Raw genomic sequence first — 19,042 nt, 5'->3', positions numbered from 1 at the left:
GGTTCCGGCCATTGTCACACACGACCATGCCTGGCTGTAGGGTAGGCAGTGTCAGACACAGATCTGCCTACTCTTTCAGAGCTGTCCACAACTCTTCAGCGTTGTGCGGTTTGTCGCCTAAGAATATTAGCTTCAGCACAGCCTGTTGCCGCTTGGCCGAGGCAGTACTGCAGTGCTTCCAGCTTGCGACTGATGTGATCATTTCGGAGCTGAAGGCTGAAGAGGAGGAGGAGGTGCTGGAGCTGTAGAATGTGGGGGCAGCCCTGATTGAACCATGGCCCGCAATCCTCGGCGTCGGGAGGACGTGTTCCATCCCAAGGTCCTACTGGGTCCCGGCTTCCACTATATCAACCCAGTGTGCCGCCAGCGAGATATACCGTCCCTGCCCACAAGCACTTGTTCACGTGTCTGTGGTTAGGTGGACTTTCCCAGTATATGCGTTGTAGAGGGCACGTCTAATATTGTGGGACACGTGCTCATGTAATGCGGGGACGGCACACCGAGTACCGAAGGACATCCACCGCCATCAGGTTTTGGAAAGCTTTAGTCTCCAAGAGCCCAAAAGGCAACATTTCGAGTGCAAGCATTTGCGAAATGTGTGAATTTAGTAGTGTGGCCTGTGAGGTGTTGGCTGCGTATTTGCGCTTGCGTTCCAAGGACTGGGGTAGGGACAGCTGAACGCTGCACTGGGACAAGGATGTGCTTGCTAATGGTGCTAGTTGAGAGTATTCAACGACAGATGCAGGGCGGGAGGCATCTTGGCATGCACCATGGACAGGGGATTGGCATGCATGCACAACAGCGGAACAAGCTGTGGTGTCACTCGCAGACACTGTTGCTGGACCCTGGGGTTCAGCCCACTTAGTCGGTTGCTTTGCTGCCATGTGCCTGATCATGCTGGTGGTGATCAGGCTGCTAGTTTTGCTAGCCATGCTGATGCTGGCCTGGCAGGTTGTGCAAATGGCCTTTTTGGGGTGTTATCTGTGGAGTCTTTAAAAAATAACCAGACTCGGGAAGACCGAACAGTTGTACTGGCAACTTCTGTCGTGTTTGCGTTACGAGGAACGCTTTCCTGCCTTGTGTCTGCGGGTCTGCGGCCACCACACTGCTTCTTCCTGCCTGTTGTGGTGCTATGCTTTCCTCCCCCTGTGTGCTGCTGTCCTCGCTCTGTATGTCCCCCTGCCAGGTTGGGTTAGTTACTATATCATCCACCACCTTGTCTTCCACTTCTGCACCCTGGTCCTCCTCCTGACTTTCTGGCAATTGTGTCTCATCATCATAATCATCCACCTCTTGCGACAGTAATTGCACTTTCCCACCGTCGCCTTCATGTGACCGTGGCTGCTCCAATACGCGTTCTCCTCTTGACTCGCTTGCAACTGGCTGGGCGAGAGGACCGAATGTACAAATGGAAAAGTGAATAGCTCTTCTGAGTGTCCAAGTGTGGGATCAGTTGTCTCGGGACACTCGGCATGGTGGGAGGAAGGAGGATCGGGGTAAGGAATATGCGGTTCGGACTCACGGCTACTGAGACTTGACTGTGTGGAAGACAGGGTGGTGGTGGCTAAGTGACTGGAAGCATTATCTGCTATCCAACCAATTATCTTTTCACACTGCTCTGTGTTCAATAGTGGTGTTCTGCGGTCACCTAGAAATTGGGACAGGAAGGTCGAGCAACAAGATGTGGGTGTTTGTTGTGGCACAATTTCAGCTTGCCCACGTCCTCGGCTTCTGCATGCACCATCATCTTCACGTCCACTTCCCCATCCCTTGCCATGCACCTTGCCCATTTTTAATGGAGGACACTATTTTCCAGGGTCACAAGAAATGGCTGATTTTGGAACGCCGTTATATGTGATACATCTGACAGAGAACCACAATTTTAAATAGCAGACCTGTAATTTGCTAATACTATTCTTCACAGACACCTAGCGTGAATAGCTTGATCGACACACTGCAACGAAATGAAAATGGAAGAAATGTCTGATTTTGGAACACTTTTATAGGTGTTATGTCTGACAGAGAACCTCGATTTTAAATAGCAAGCCTGTAATTTACTAATACTATTCTTCACAAACACCTAGTGTGAATAGCTTGACCGACACACTGCAGCAGAATGGAAAAGGAGGCCAATATTTTCCACGTTCAGTTTAAATTTCTGGATTTTTATCGCTGAAATATGGAACAGATCTGGCTTTATTCTGCAGTGAGAACAAGCAAATGGAGCAGAAAAATGGTGTACTCTGGATTGCTTTTTAAGTAAATAACCAGGATTAAGATTAAAAAAAAAATCCCTGGCCCCTGATATCTGGGGCTATGTCTACAAATATCTGTAAGAACAGCAGCAGCAGGAACGTTCAATTGGCCGTCTTGCTCTATATGCACTGAAGTCTGCCACATACACTGCCTGCCTAACCCCTGCTATCACCATTGAATATGTGCAGCTGGATTAGTCCTCAGAAGGATTGTTAGATGCGTTGTGTATATATATACAGTACAGACCAAAAGTTTGGACACACCTTCTCATTTAAAGATTTTTCTGTATTTTCATGACTATGAAAATTGTACATTCACACTGAAGGCATCAAAACTATGAATTAACACATGTGGAATTATATACTTAACAAAAAAGTGTGAAACAACTGAAAATATGTCTTATATTCTAGGTGCTTCAAAGTAGCCATCTTTTGCTTTGATGACTGCTTTGCACACTCTTGGCATTCTCTTGATGAGCTTTAAGAGGTAGTCACCGGAAATGATCTTCCAATAATCTTGAAGGAGTTCCTAGAGATGCTTAGCACTTGTTGGCCCTTTTGCCTTCACTCTGCGGTCCAGCTCACCCCAAACCATCTCGATTGGGTTCAGGTCTGGTGACTGTGGAGGCCAGGTCATCTGGCGTAGCACCCCATCACTCTCCCTCTTGGTCAAATAGCCCTTACACAGCCTGGAGGTGTGTTTGGGGTCATTGTCCTGTTGAAAAATAAATGATGGTCCAACTAAACGCAAACCGGATGGAATAGCATGCCGCTGCAAGATGCTGTGGTAGCCATGCTGGTTCAGTATGCCTTCAATTTTGAATAAATCCCCAGCAGTGTCACCAGCAAAGCACCCCCACACCATCACACCTCCTCCTTCATGCTTCACGGTGGGAACCAGGCATGTGGAGTCCATCCGTTCACCTTTTCTGCGTCGCACAAAGACACGGTGGTTGGAACCAAAGATCTCAAATTTGGACTCATCAGACCAAAGCACAGATTTCCACTTGTCTAATGTCCATTCCTTGTGTTCTTTAGCCCAAACATGTCTCTTCTGCTTGTTGCCTGTCCTTAGCAGTGGTTTCCTAGCAGCTATTTTACCATGAAAGCCTGCTGCGCAAAGTCTCCTCTTAACAGTTGTTGTAGAGATGTGTGTGCTGCTAGAACTCTGTGTGGCATTGATTTGATCTCTAATCTGAGCTGCTGTTAACCTGCGATTTCTGAGGCTGGTGACTCGGATAAACTTATCCTCAGAAGCAGAGGTGACTCTTGGTCTTCCTTTCCTGGGGTGGTCCTCATGTGAGCCAGTTTCTTTGCGTTTTTGCTGCTTTTTTTGCATGTTTTTTTTCGAAAAAACGAGCAAAAACCCTGAAAGAATCAACATGCTGCAGATTTGAATCCGCTACAAATCTGCAAGGAAAAAATAAGCATGTGCACGAGATTTCAGAAATCTCATTCAGTCTGCTGGTACTGTAAACTGCTGTTTATTCCGCAACAAAAACATGCCAAAAATAATAATCAAAAATTGCAACGCACACATATCCTTAAATGATTTGCACACCTTTAGAGCCTTTTTTTATTATTTAAATGCATATGCATTTTACAAAAAATGTACGTAAATACATGCATAAAATTCCCTATGGTGTCCACATACTTTAAAGTCTACCACACACACAAACAGTTCTGTAATGATCCCGATAGTCATGCAGTACCCTACAATCTATATACTGCATATATATGTGTATATATATATATATATATATATAAAAATATAAAGTATATATATATTGTATTATATATGTTTGTATGTATGTATATTTACTACATACAGTACAGACCAAAAGTTTAAACACATCAGTATTTACAGCTAGTGACAAATGTTTGCACATCTTTATATATAATCGTCTTATCCCGTCTGTCTTTCTGTCTGTCTGTCTGTCTGTCCAGGAAATCCCGCGTCGCTCATTGGTCCGGCTGCGGCCAATCAGCGACGCAGGATTTGAGAAAAAGATGGCGGCCGTTAGCGGCTCATCTGCCGGACAGAGGTCAGCGGTGATGCAGCCGGGAGATGAGGCGGCACGAGGCGCTCATCTCCCGGCCGCTAGCAGCAGAAGTATCCCGACCGGCGTCGGCGCCGCTGACCTCCTTGCGGCTAGGGTGTCAAGGGAGGACCGGGGAGCGGCGCTGCCGTCGGGATACTTCTGCTGCGAGCAGCCGCTCATCTCCCGACTTCACGCAGCGGAAGTAGCCGCATAGGCAGCGACGCTCCCCGGTCCTCACCAATATGATTCCGCTCCCCGGTCCTCACCAATACGATTCGCTGATTGGTCGCGGCCTCTGGCGACACATTTAAACAGCGGCCGCGACCAATCAGCGATCTTGGCGCCACATTTAAACACAGCTGTGCTGATTGGTCGCGGACGCTGCCCCGCGACCAATCAGCGATTTTACCGCAAAATTTAAACAGCGGCCGCGACCAATCAGTGATCTTGGCACAAAATTTAAACACCGCTGTGCTGATTGGTCGCGGCTGCTGCCCGCGACCAATCTGCGATTTTGGCGCCACATTTAAACAGTGGCCACGACCAATCAGCGATCTTGGCGCCACATTTAAACACAGCTGTGCTGATTGGTCGCGGACGCTGCCCCGCGACCAATCAGCGATTTTACCGCAAAATTTAAACAGCGGCCGCGACCAATCAGGCATTTTATCGCCAAATTTAAACAACGCTCTGCTGCCGCGACCAATCAGCGAGATTGGCGCCGAATTTAAACAACGCTCTGCTGATTGGTCGCGGCCGCCAGCCGACCGCGACCAATCAGCGATCTTGGCGCCAAATTTAAACATTGCTCTGCTGATTGGTCGTGACCGCCAGCCGCGCCAAATTTAAACACCGTTTTGCTGATTGGTCGCGGTTGCCGGCCGCGACCAATCAGCGATTTTGGCGGCAAATTTAAACAACGTTCTGCTGATTGCGCCCGGTCGGCCGCATACATATTCTACAATACCCGATGCGTTAGAATCGGGCCACCATCTAGTACTGTATAAGAACACATTTTCTGAAATGATACATTTATAGCCTTTCTCTACCACCATTTAAGCCCTTTACTTTATTCAGAAGAATTTTCATTGTGGGGATAAATAGCTTGCAGTCTACATTTTAGATACACATTAACTCTTTAAACTTTACACTAGTATCTGTTTGTCATTGAGCAGTTTTGTCACTTTTGAAGTTATATAGATTATGCTGAAAACAAATGGATGAAACAGTATCACACTGTCACTTAAAAATGGTGGGAAAGCTGTGCACACATTGAGAATGCACACGTTTGTACATTATAGTGGGTCCTATTATTCAAATATTAATAATAAAATGTCTTTATATATATTATTAAGATTGTGTATTTGCATTATAATACAGGGAGGGGAGCCATGCAGTGTCAATGAATCCAGCATCTTCAGTTTATTTGCCAGTGGATATGAGACAAAGCCTGCCCTCAGTGTCCCGATCCATGTAGTAGAGCTCAACAATGTACCACCAGAGCTAAGAATGTCAGTAGGAGTCCCACCGCAAGATGGCACAGCAAAGACCTCAGCGTTAAGGAACGCTGGTAAATCTATGGTAAATCCAATGAGTTAACTGTGAGAAATCAAGCGAATGCAGGTCCTGTGAAATAAATTATTACAATAAAGATAAATGAAGCATGAAAAGAACGGTGGCACTCACCATGGGCTGGAACAAACGACAATCTTTATTGCAAAAAAGACATCAAGGAGCAGCGGCGACCAGAGGAATGCAGGGGAGTGTGAAGCTTGACTACGGCCGTTTCGCGCCGGAATGCGCTTCTACAGGTCCACATGGTCGCCGCTGCTCCTTGATGTCTTTTTTGCAATAAAAATTGTCGTTTGTTCCAGCCCATGGTGAGTGCCACCGTTCTTTTCATGCTTCATTTATCTTTATTGGACTGATTGTTTGGTGAAGCACCGCGGACCATTGGGCTTCTTACGACCTGATTCTAAATGAGGACTGGTGGATCCTGATGTAATGAGGTTTAGTGCCGGCTTTTTTGTTTTTTCTTTTTCAAATTATTACAGTATTTGCTTTTTTTATAGAGTTCTGTTTCCATGTATACTCTGTACCAATCCTTTGAAGGTAAAATAAAGTACTTTTTTAATTAAATAAATCACAATGAAGCTTGAACTAAACTTTCCTAAGGAACATTCTGTCATTTGTACCTCTCTCTGCTCCTTTCCTCAATTCCACGTGCCAACTGCTTCCCCCCCTATTCCCTTACCATGTCTCTAGCTATTCATGCTACTTCTTCTTGCCCTGTTCCCCATCCTTCCTGCTAGTTCTTCTGGTCTTTCATGTACACTGCTTTTTCTACTGTTGCTTTTGCCTATTTCTTCCTTTGGTCATCCAAGCCCTTTCCCTTTACCCCAATCATTCATCTGGTCTTTCATGAACTCTGCTACTGTCCCAATTGTACCTGATCCTTCCTGAAGATCCCTTTTTCCTACTTTCCTTCCTGCACCCTCTGCTCCTTTGTTCCTTCCTCTTCCTCGTATGTTTACCACACATTCTAGTCTTTTATCTGGTCTTTCATGCCACCATTTCCCTATATGTTCACTACATTTCCTGCTCTTTCCTTTTGTCTTGTATATCCCCTGCTTTCTCCTCCATCCGTCTTGATCCCTGTTCCTTCTTCTGATTTTCAGGAGATTTATCACTAAGATTGAATGCTTTAGTGAACTCCATAATTAAAGTGGCGTTTGATGACTTGAACATTTTTACTTTTGGTTATTTTGTCTTATTTCTTGCATTATAAACATATATTGAAACGCAACTGTATCTTCTATAACATTTTCTTTTTATAGGAGTCCACATACCGTCCAAGTTGGGTAAAAACTAGATATGGAGCTTGGTACCTTGATCCTAAAACATGGAAGAGACAGAAAGTCAATGAGCCATTGAAAGACCCGACAATAGAAGACAAGGAAAAGGGTGCAGATTCTGTAGAAAGACTAAGTGAAATGGTATGGTATATTCTGTTTATGTGTCTTTAAAAACATATGGTCCTCAACATTGACATTGCATCACCATGAAGGAAAAGTTGTGGAATTATGTAATTCACAGGATAGATCAATATGTTAATCATATGCAAAAAGGTAAAAAAACAAAATTTGTAAAACATCTTGACTTACTCAATGTCGAATATGAGCGCCAAAGGCAAAAATGCATACACACTTATGCTCCTTGGCAAGCTATCAGTGAGGTTATTAATGGTTGTCTGAGGACTGTTCTGCCATGTTGAATGCATGTGGGCACGCCACTCCTCAAGGTCCGCTCCTGGCAGCTCTCATTACAATCACCAACCAATGACAATCCAGATGTGCTTGATCAGAGATAAATCTGGCGATGCAGGCCATGGTAGCATGTTTCTGTTATTCAGGCTGCTCACAGTAGCACAAGCAAAATGCGGCCTGACGATGTCTTGTTAAAAAACTGCTCTTGGAACACTTTGGAGAAATGTCTGTACCACTGGTTCCACGGCCAAATCAATGTAACACTAAGCTGTTACTGTACCTGGAATGAAGACCAAAGGGGTCTAACTACAGTACATTATACCACCCTACACCATAATCTTGAGACTAGGACTGTTGTCATGTTCCTTTGTGAAGGCCTCTTCATGGTATTGCTCAAATGATCTCCAGATCAATCTCTGGCTATCACTGTGCCCATGAAAAAAGTGGGACTTATTTCTGAAGATGATAAACCTCCATTCCAGCCTCCATTGCCATCTTGCTCTGCACTATGATAACCTTTGAGAGCGGTGGAGTGAGGTCAATGGAACACCAGTAGCCAGACATCTGGCTCATAGCCCAATGTGGGTACCTTTTGCTAACATTTCAGTTCATTGTTGTTTTTCCAACCAGTTGAATATGCACCATTGGACAGTGTTGACAATTTGGCTTACGTGTATTGCAATCTGCCAGAGTGATAAACCAAGGTCTTCTCTTTCAAGGATTCTGCCCCTGTCAGTTCGTAATAGTCAGTAGCAATAACTGGCGATTGTCAGTGGTGATAATTGGCACAGAAACTAACAGGAAGCATCGCACAATCACCCCACAAGACTTCATCTGATTTTTTAAAGTTTGATGTGGCAAAAAAAAATTAGCTCTCAATCTGGCTTTTATGCCCCTCCCACTTGCCACAAACTGGAGCTAGGTGCTTGAAAATGAGATCATTTGCAGATCTTTTGCTACTTCCACAATTTGCAAAACCTTACAGCTCATCCTTATTAGTGTTGAAATTTTAGTGTTGAGGATTGTATAATGACTTTTCACTTTCTAAACTTATGAAGCTGATTATACAATACCACACTGCATAGTTGACTATAGAAAGACAGTGTTAAAATAGTTGTGTATTTTAGAATACTATAATAGAAGGTTATAGCAAAAGCTCTTTCAAAATGTTTCACTGTTAATCCGACTTATAACACCTGTACCTCTGATGAAGCCGAATTAACAGTGAAACATTTCGTGGGCCTTGTGTTTTACCACAATTGTGGTGGCTTTCCCTGGCACATGTAAGCTGGTGTGTACTGTAGATGCACTGTCTACATAGTTACTCCGGCACTAGGAGAGTTGCAGAATACTACTCTAACATTGGGGCTCCATTGTAAAGACGGATGTGACCTAGCGGTGAGACTCTAATCTCGATATACCATAAAAGTCCCAGATAGAAACAACACTTTATATATTCTGAACTGCACATATGGAGACAGAGTTAACGTTATTATTTGGAGACTTGTTTTTTAGTGACACTCTATAGTATGTTACCGTTTGTAAACATTTATATTTTTTGAACGATCTACCGCATTGGACGTAACCAATGAACAATTCCAGTTGCTTTTGTGATTAAACTTACCATGGAAACGTTAAACAATTTTTATTTAAACAATTTATATAGGATGAAAAGCTTCTGCAGCTTCATGGATCTACTGCCCTTAAAGATTTTATTGAAAAGAAGGGTTATAGAAAACCAGAGGTGAGTGTCATTTGCTATAATTTTTCATCTAATGTTATAATCTAATAACCTTACCTGATGTCTACTTTATATAAAAAAGCTAAATAGGAAAATGTTTGGATGACTATATTTGCACAACCCAGTGTAAAATTAATTTGATGAGGTTATCTAGTTTTATTGACTTAAATTTGAAGGGATTGTCCACTACTTGGACAAGCACTTCTTAAATGCTGTATATCACGAACATCATTCGCTCACGACACACATGCCTCGGATGTAAAGGGGGAATCCGCTTTTCCATTCACTCGTCCAGTCACCTATCGCAATAGGCTATCAATGAGCTAAGCACGCCCCACAGACGGTCGCCACATCCACTCCACGCTTTACGCTGCCACCACTCACCATTTTACCAGGCCAGCGAGACACTCGTACTGGGCAAAACACTAGTATACATGCACACCCAGCTTTCTAGAGCTCCTGAATGATTCACTGCTTGCGCTCTGGCTGCAAGGTAACACAACCAAGCTATTTTATCTCCTTGAGATCGTGGATACTTTAGAGCAACGAGGGAAAAACTCATTACATTTTTGATTTAATATACAAAAAAGTACAGTGCTTAATAAGGTTACAAAATATGGAATAACAAAAGTACATAAAACGGCAAAAACAGTATAAAATAAAAAGGATAAACTACAGATGCGTCTTACGAATTGGATCCATGAGTGCTTCTGGCGGAGCAGAACACCGCAATAAAAGTGGACTGATCAGCAATACACGTTGCTTCTCCTGGGCTCTGACACGGATATTCTTTAGATAACATGTTATAAATGGTCTCACCAGACCCCTCACTCCTCCCGCTACTGAGATAAGAGGTGGACGGCTGTTTAGATTTGATTCCAGTTTTAGCCCTTATTTCTGCTGTGGGTCATATTTTTCCCCAGGAACATCCTAGAGAAACAATATGTCTGCCATCTTACCGAACATCCTTCAAGCATTCTTTACATACCACACATGAATATGATATATCCATAATTCCGGGAGATATTTTGCTCCTGTGGGTTGCCAGCTACCAAAACTATTGCACTTTTACCCACAGATGTGAATATGCTCCCCGATCATGGATACATCCATGGATTCTGTAAAACTAGAATTATAATACAAAAAAACCTAAAATATTTTTTTATCTTGTCCTGACTATACAGTACAAATAGGGCAGCTGCACAAAATGAAAGGCTTGAGGCACCTTCGTTTAACACCTGTGCTAGGGGAGGCATACAGGGACACATCTGCTGGCCTAAATTGTTATCCAACATTGACAGCTACCTATTAATTACTCTGTATACACACTCCATGTCTGCTCTTCATCCGATAACCTGCTTCAATTACCTGTTCACAGCAAGTGATGCAGGCAGTGATCCAATGCCCCCAACCTTTGATCTGTATAACTCATAGCCCCACTTATTACACTGTATTTATCCAAGAAGTTTGAGCACTAAAGATAATTAGTGGCCACTGATAGCCGGCACTGGAGTAGAAGGTGTGAATATGTTTTTTTTTATTATTATTATTTTATACAGGGCAATACAGTTTTGAAGAATCCTACTTGAACAACCCCTTTAAAGGGGTATTCCCATCTCCAAGATCCTATCACAATATGTAGTAGATGTAATAATAATAATATTAGGAAATACCTCCAATTAGAAATGTAGTAAAGTATTTTAGATTCGCTATGTCTCTTTCCTCATGTGCAGGCATTGGAGGACCTTACGTATCCAAGCTTACGTCCACTGATAAAGTGACAGTTAGTTAGCTAGCTGCTAGTGGTCGTAACCGTAGATACCTAAAGTCCTGTATTGCCTGCACATGAGGTAAGTGGCATAGCGAATCAAAAATACTATACTACATTTCTAATTGGAGATATTATTATTATTACAGCTACTACATATTGGGATAGGATCTTGGAGATGGGAACACCCCTTTAAAGCCCAAGACGTACTAATACGTATCTGCGCCCTGGGCTTTAAGAGCCTGATACGTATTAGTATGTCTTTGCGATCGCCTGTGTGCGGGCGCGACCGCCGCCGGGTGTCAGCTGATTGTCACAGCTGACACCCAGTGCTATGTGCTGGGAGCGGTCCTTGCGGTGACAAGGGGAGGTGATCGCAATACTCCCCTCCTCTTCCGGCCTCCAGCGCTGTCTGCCGCGGCTTCCCGGATGTTGCCATGACGACCCAATGTCGTCATGACAACATCCGGGTCACCAGACAGCAGGAAGATAGTTTGGTCATGCGCAGTGCATGACCAAACTATCTTCTCCCTGTGCAGCGCTGACAGCCTGCATAGCACAGGAATGGTGCTCCATCCCTGTACTATGCAGGCGATCAGAATAAAAAAAGTGAAAGTCCCATAGTGGGACAAAGTAAAAAAGTAAAAAAAGTGTCAGAAAGTGAAAAAAAAAAAAAAAAAAAAAAAAAGTAAAAATATAAAAAAAAAATAAAAAAAATAATCCACCAAAAATAAAAATATAATGTACCCATCAATAAATATTATTATGAAAAAAAAAAGAAAAAACAATAAAAGTACACATATTTGGTATCGCCACGTCCGAAACGACCTGACCTATAAAATAGTCCCACTAGTTAACCCCTTCAGTGAACTCGGTAAAAAAAAAAAAAAAATGAAGAAAAAAAACAATGCTTTATCATCATACCGCCAAACAAAAAATGGAATAACACGCGATCAAAAAGACGAATATAAATAAAAATGGCACCGCTGAAAACGTCATCTTGTCCCGCAAAAAAGAAGCCACCATACTGCTCCATCAGCCGAAAAATAAAAAAGTTATAGCTCTCAGAATAAAGCGATGCAAAAAAATAATTTTTTCTATAAAATTGCTTTTGTTATGTAAAAGCGCCAAAACATAGAAAAACTATATAAATGTGGTACCGCTGTAAACATACTGACCCAAAGAATAAAGCTACCTTATCAATTTTACCACCCGAGGAACAGAATAAAAAAATAAAAAAAAAAAATCCTGAATTGTTGGTTTTTGTTTATTCTGCCTCCCAAAAATCGGAATAGAAAGCGATCAAAAAATGTCACGTGCCTGAAAATGGCACCAATAAAAACGTCAACTCATCCCGCAAAAAACAAGCCATCACATGACTCTGTCGGCCAAAATATTGAAAAATTATAGCTCTCAAAATATGGCGATGCAAAAACTAGATTTTACAAAAAAATGCGTCTTTTAGTGTGTGACAACTGTCAATCATAAAAACCCGATATGATTCTGGTATCTCTGTAGTCGCACCGACCCGAAGAATAAAGCGGTCTAATCACTTAAGCTAGAGGAACGGTGTGAAAAATAAACTCTCGGGTTAGGGTTGTGCTAGGGTTGGAGTTAGGGATGTGCTAGGGTTAGGGTTGGGGTTAGGGTTGGGCTAGGGTTAGGGTTGGGCTAGGGTTGTGCTAGGGTTAGGTTTAGGGTTGGGGCTAGGGTTGGGATTAGGGTTGAGCTAGGGTTGTGCTAGGGTTGGGGTTAGGGTTGGGGTTAGGGTTGGGGCTAGGGTTGGGGTTAGGGTTGGGCTAGGGTTTGGGTTCGGCTAGGGTTAGGGTTCGGCTAGGGTTAGGGTTGGGCTAGGGTTAGGGTTGGGGTTGGGGTTAGGGTTGGGCTAGGGTTAGGGTTGGGATTTTTGTCAAAAGCAAAAAAAAAATAAAAAGATGACGATATGGCAACTAGTGTTGAGCGCAAGTGCTCGCTACTTGAGTTTGCATCGGGTGCTCGGGTATGCGTTGAGTAGCGTTGAGTATTGTGGGTGCTCAAATCTCCGCCCCATATGCTTTGCGGCCAAAAAAACCTTGCGGGGATTGCCTGCTGTAATGCACACGCCTGGACTGACTGGCGTGTGCGTGTAGGGGCGTAACTAAGTATCCACCCGATCTGACCAAGGTCGCACGACGGCATACGACGCCAGTGCACCAAGGAGGAACCGAGCAGAGGGACCAGGTGCTACTCCAGGTCAGACCCCGGACACGGCTGTTGACCCACACCGGGGAATACAGGAACAGGCAGGTTAGGCTGGCACACAGACTGGTGGGTACAGGCAGACACGGCTGGTATGCAAACGGGTGGATGCTGGCAAGCACGACTGGTATGCAAACAGGGAGGTACTGGCAGGTACGGCCGGTATGCAGGCAGGTGGATGTTGGTAAGCACGACTGGTATGCAGGCAGGGAGGTACTGGCAGGTACGACAGGTTGGAGCACAGAGTGGATAGGACCCAGTACAGACTGGGACTCAGGAACAGAACCGCAGATGCGGTGGACAAACACAGCAGAGTAAGGCCGAGCAAGAGCAGAGCAAGACGAGACCACCTGGAGCGGTGAGCGAGAGTAGAGCACGACGAGGCCGCCTGGAGCAGTGAGCAAAGAGTCAGAGCAGAGCGAGACTGCCGGAGCAGTGAGCAAAGGGTCAGAGCAGAGCGAGACTGCCGGAGCAGTGAGCAAAGGGTCAGAGCAGAGCGAGACTGCCGGAGCAGCGAGCAAAGGGTCAGAGTAGAGCGAGACTGCCAGAGCAGCGAGCAAAGGGTCAGAATAGAGCGAGACTGCCGGAGCAGCGAGCAAAGGGTCAGAGCAGAGCGAGACTGCCGGAGCAGTGAGCAAAGGGTCAGAGCAGAGCGAGACTGCCGGAGCAGCGAGCAAAGGGTCAGAGCAGAGCGAGACTGCCGGAGCAGCGAGCAAAGGGTCAGAGCAGAGCGAGACTGCGGGAGCAGCGAGCAAAGGATCAGAGCAGAGCGAGACTGCGGGAGCAGCGAGCAAAGAGTCAGAGCAGAGCGAGACTGCTGGAGCAGCGAGCAAAAGGTTCAGAGCAGAGCGAGACTGCCGGAGCAGCAAGCAAAAGGGTCAGAGCAGAGCGAGACTGCCGGAGCAGCGAGCAAAAGGGTCAGAGCAGAGCGAGACTGCCGAAGCAGCGAGCAAAAGGGTCAGAGCAGAGCGAGACTGCCGGAGCAGCGAGCAAAGGGTCAGAGCAGAGCGAGACTGCCGGAGCAGCGAGCAAAGGGTCAGAGCAGAGCGAGACTGCCAGAGCAGCGAGCAAAGGGTCAGAGCAGAGCGAGACTGCCGGAGCAGCGAGCAAAGGGTCAGAGCAGAGCGAGACTGCCGGAGCAGCGAGCAAAGGGTCAGAGCAGAGCGAGACTGCCGGAGCAGCGAGCAAAGGGTCAGAGCAGAGCGAGACTGCTGGAGCAGCGAGCAAAGGGTCAGAGCAGAGCGAGACTGCGGGAGCAGCGAGCAAAGGGTCAGAGCAGAGCGAGACTGCCGGAGCAGCGAGCAAAGGGTCAGAGCAGAGCGAGACTGCCAGAGCAGCGAGCAAAGGGTCAGAGCAGAGCGAGACTGCCGGAGCAGCGAGCAAAGGGTCAGAGCAGAGCGAGACTGCCGGAGCAGCGAGCAAAGGGTCAGAGCAGAGTGAGACTGCCGGAGCAGCGAGCAAAGGGTCAGAGCAGAGCGAGACCGCCTGGAGCGGTGAGCAAAGGCAGAGCAGGCAAGAACCGCCGGAGCGGTGAGCAAGGCAGAGCAGGCAAGAACCCCCGGAGCGGTGAGCAAGGCAGAGCAGGCAAGAACCGCCGGAGCGGTGAGCAAGGCAGAGCAGGCAGAAACCGCCGGAGCGGCGAGCAAGGCAGGGCAGAGGGGACAGGGCTCTGTTCACACGGAACAGACAGGAAGGGAAAGGCAGAACCAGATACCCACAGGGTGCTTGCAGTGAAGTAGCGAGTGGACCACAAACTCACAAACGGAAGTACAGTGACAACGAGCAGGAGTTAGGTACGAGTTCAGACTCTGCAGAAAAAGGGAAGATATGGGCGTAGAGAGAAACGGGAAACAGGCTGGAAGATAGTTAGGGCATGAACAGACACTGGGAAAAGACACAGACAAGTGATCTAGGTATTCGGCCCCTAGAGGGCAGAAGGAACAGGCTAAGAGCGTGTTCACACGGGCCTGGAATTACAGCCTCCAGGAAAGGCAGCTGGCTAGAGTACACAGACAGGACACAGTTCAGACACGGGAACTGATACCGCAAGACAGGAGACAAAGAACGGGACCTGGCACCTTCAGAGTGGAAGCACACACTGAATGAAACACTATGCTCAGGCAGGGATAGATGGGAGCAGCTGAGCTATATACCAGGTGACAGACAGCAATAGGCAGGAAACATAGACAGGACCTGGCACATCAGTGACAAGAAGCCAACTGACAGAACAAGATGCTCAGGCAAGGATTCCAGGGAGGAGCTGGGTTAAATACCAGGTGACAGACAGCAATAGGCTGAGGAAGCATCAGGGGTGTGTCTGCAGCAGCTACAAGAAACAGGAAGTTCAGCGGGCGTCGCCCTAAGCAGACAGAGCAGAGCAAAGCAGACAATATGGAAAGAAGCCAAAGTGATAGTCTGGACTGGAAATCAAATGCACGCTCTTGCACAGTGGGAGATGGACCACTATGCAAGGACGCCGCCAGGTATGTTACACCTGCCATGCACGAGCGATCCCCGCATGTTTTTTTTTGGGTGTCTAATAACCGTGAAACATGTGGGCGGGGACTCGAGCATGTCACTCGAGCACCCGTGATACATGGTGCATACCTGAGTACCCGATTCAAACTCAAGTAGCGAGCACTTGCGCTCAAGACTAATGACAACTTATTCAATATGATGACCTAATGTTATCAAATTCTGCGTCGTACCTCTGGTTCAAAATGTTCACTATTCCCCTTGATAAAATCCTTGGGGGGTGTAGTTTCCAAAATGAGGTCACGTGTGGGGGGTTTCCACTATTTAGGCACATCAGGGGCTCTCCAAACCCATCATGGCGTCCGCTCTCGATTCCAGCCAATTTTGCATTCAAAAAGTCACACAGTGCTCCTTCCCTTCTGAACTCTGCCGTGCGCCCAAACACTGTATTTTCCCCACATATGGGGTATTGTCGTACTCAGGAGAAATTGCACAAAAGTTTTTGGGGTCCATTTTTTCCTCTTACCCTTCTGAAAATAAAAAAATTGGGGTTAAAACATAATTTTTGTGGAAAAAGTTAGATTTTTTTATTTTCACGGCTCCATGTTATAAACTTCTGTAAAGGACTTGGGGGTTCAGGGTGCTCACCACACATCTAGATAAGTTCCCTGAGGGGTCTAGTTTCCAAAATGGTGTCACTTGTGGGGGGTTTCCACTGTTTAGGCACATCAGGGGCACATCCGCTAATTATTCAAGCAAATTTTACAATCAAAAAGTCAAATGGTGCTCCTTCCCTTCCGAACCCTGCCGTATGCCCAAGCAGTGGTTTTCCCCCCACATATGGGGTATCTGCTTACTCAGGAGAAATTGCACAACAAATTGCATGGTGCAATTTCTCCTGTTACCCTTATGAAAATGCAAAATTGGGGGCTGAAAAACATTTTTGTGGGAAAAATGTGAAAATTTTATTTTTACGGCTCAATGTTATAAACTTCTGTGAAGCACATGGGGGTTCAAGGTGCTCACCACACATCTAGATAAGTTCCCTGAGGGATCTAGTTTCCAAAATGGTGTTATTTGTGGGTGGTTTCCACTGTTTAGGCACATCAGGGGCTCTCCAAACGCAACATGGCGTCCGCTAATTATTCAAGCAAATTTTGCAATCAAAAAGTCAAATGGCGCTCCTTCCCTTCCGAACCCTGCCGTGCGCCCAAGCAGTGGTTTTCCCCGACATATGGGGTATCTGCTTACTCAGGAGAAATTGCACAACAATCTGCATGGTGCAATTTATCCTATTACCCTTATGATAATGCAAAATTAAGGGATGAAAAACGTTTTTGTGGGAAAAATGTGAAAATTTTATTTTTACAGCTCAATATTATAAACTTCTGTGAAGCACGTGGGGGTTGAAGGTGCTCACCACACATCTAGATAAGTTTCCTGAGAGGTTTAGATTCCAAAATGTTGTCACTTGTGGGGGGTTTCCACTGTTTAGGCACATCAGGAGCTCTCCAAACGCAACATGGCGTCTGCTAATTATTCAAACAAATTTTACATTCAAAAAGTCTAATGGCGCTCCTTCCCTTCCGAACCCTGCAGTGCGCCCAAACAGTGGTTAGCGCGCTAATGAGAAATTGCACTACAAATTGTGTATTCCATTTTTTCCTGTTACCCTGCGAAAATAAAAAAAATTGGGTCTAAAGTAACATTTTTGTGAGAAAAGTTAAATGTTCATTTTTTTCTTCCACATTCTAAAAATTCCTGTGAAGCACCTGAAGGGCTAATAAACTTCTTGAATGTGGTTTTGAGCACCTTGAGGGGTGCAGTTTTTAGAATGGTGTCACTTTTGGCTATTTTCTGTCATAAAGACCCCTCAAAGTGACTTCAAATGTGATGTGGTCCCTAAAAAAATGGTTTTGTAAATTTGAAATGAGAAATCGCTGGTTAACCCTTATAGCTCCCTAATAAAAAAAAATTTTGGTTCCAAAATTGTGCTGATGTAAAGTAGACATGTGGGAAATGTTATTTATTAACTATTTTGTGTGACATCTCTCTCTGATTTAAGGGCATAAAAATTCAAATTTTGAAAATTGCTAAATTTTCAAAATTTTGGAAACTAGACCCCTTAAGGAATTTATCTAGATGTGTGGTGAGCACCTTTAACCCCAAGGTGCTTCACAGAAGTTTATAATATTGAGCTGTAAAAATAAAATTTTCACATTTTTCCCACAAAAACGTTTTTCATTCCTTAATTTTGCATTATCATAAGGGTAATAGGATAAATTGCACCATGAAATTTGTTGTGCAGTTTCTCCTGAACATGACGATACCCCATATGTGGAGGAAAACCACTGTTTGGGCGCACGGCAGGGTTTGGAAGGGAAGGAGCGCCATTTGACTTTTTGAATGTAAAATTTGCTTGAATAATTAGCGGACGCCATGTTGCATTTGGGGAGCCCCCGATGTGCCTAAACAGTAGAAACCCCCCACAAATGACACTATTTTGGAAACTCGACCCCTTAGGGAACTTATCTAGATGTGTGGTGAGCACCTTGCACCCCCAGGTGCTTCACAGAAGTTTATAATATTGAGCCGTAAAAATAAAATGTTCACATTTTTCCCACAAAAAATGTTTTTCATCCCCTAATTTTGCATTATCATAAGGATAACAGGAGAAATTGCACCATGAAATTTGTTGTGCAATTTCTCCTGAGTACGCCGATACCCCATATGTGGGGGAAAACCACTGCTTTGGTACGGCAGGGTTCGGAAGAGAAAGGAGCGCTATGTTAGCTGGGAGAGGTTGCAGACACCATGTCATATTTAAAGAGTTGCTGACATGCCGAAACAGCAGAAACCCCCACAAGTGACCCCATTTTGTAAACTACACCTCTCAAGGAATTCATCTAGGGAAGTAGTGAGTATTTTTTAATTTTTAAATTTATACCATTGGGCAGTGAAGAAAACAGAATTGTATTTTTACCACAAAAAAATGTTTTACCCTCAGATTTTACATTTTCACATAAGGCAATGGGTAAAAATGGTGCCGAAATGTGTCACACAATTTCTTCTAAAAGTGGCAATACCCCATATGTGGCTGTATCGTAACGCTTAGCCATATGGCGAGATCTGGGAGGGACGGAGCGCTATTTGACAATTGGAGAACAAATTATTGTAGATTAGGCATTTGGATTTGGGAGCACAAAATTTTATGAATTTCTTTTAGGGGGCAAGGGCCATTTCGCTTTTCCAGAGCC

General features: G+C 45.0%; 1 protein-coding gene across 1 annotated transcript in view; it reads left to right on the top strand.

The window, feature by feature from the left end:
- Positions 1-19,042, top strand: part of FAM47E (family with sequence similarity 47 member E) — a 52,779-nt gene that overhangs the window by 23,938 nt on the left and 9,799 nt on the right. Inside the window, exons 5-7 of the mRNA XM_073637104.1 lie at positions 5,678-5,878; positions 7,135-7,293; positions 9,230-9,307. Coding sequence (XP_073493205.1) covers positions 5,678-5,878; positions 7,135-7,293; positions 9,230-9,307 — 438 coding nt within the window. The remainder of the gene's footprint in view (positions 1-5,677; positions 5,879-7,134; positions 7,294-9,229; positions 9,308-19,042) is intronic.

This window comes from Phyllobates terribilis, unplaced genomic scaffold, assembly GCF_046119375.1.
Source record: "Phyllobates terribilis strain yellow unplaced genomic scaffold, ASM4611937v1 Scaffold_1__5_contigs__length_1240528914, whole genome shotgun sequence".
NCBI lineage: Eukaryota > Metazoa > Chordata > Amphibia > Anura > Dendrobatidae > Phyllobates > Phyllobates terribilis.
This window is presented reverse-complemented; position numbering and strand designations above follow the sequence as displayed.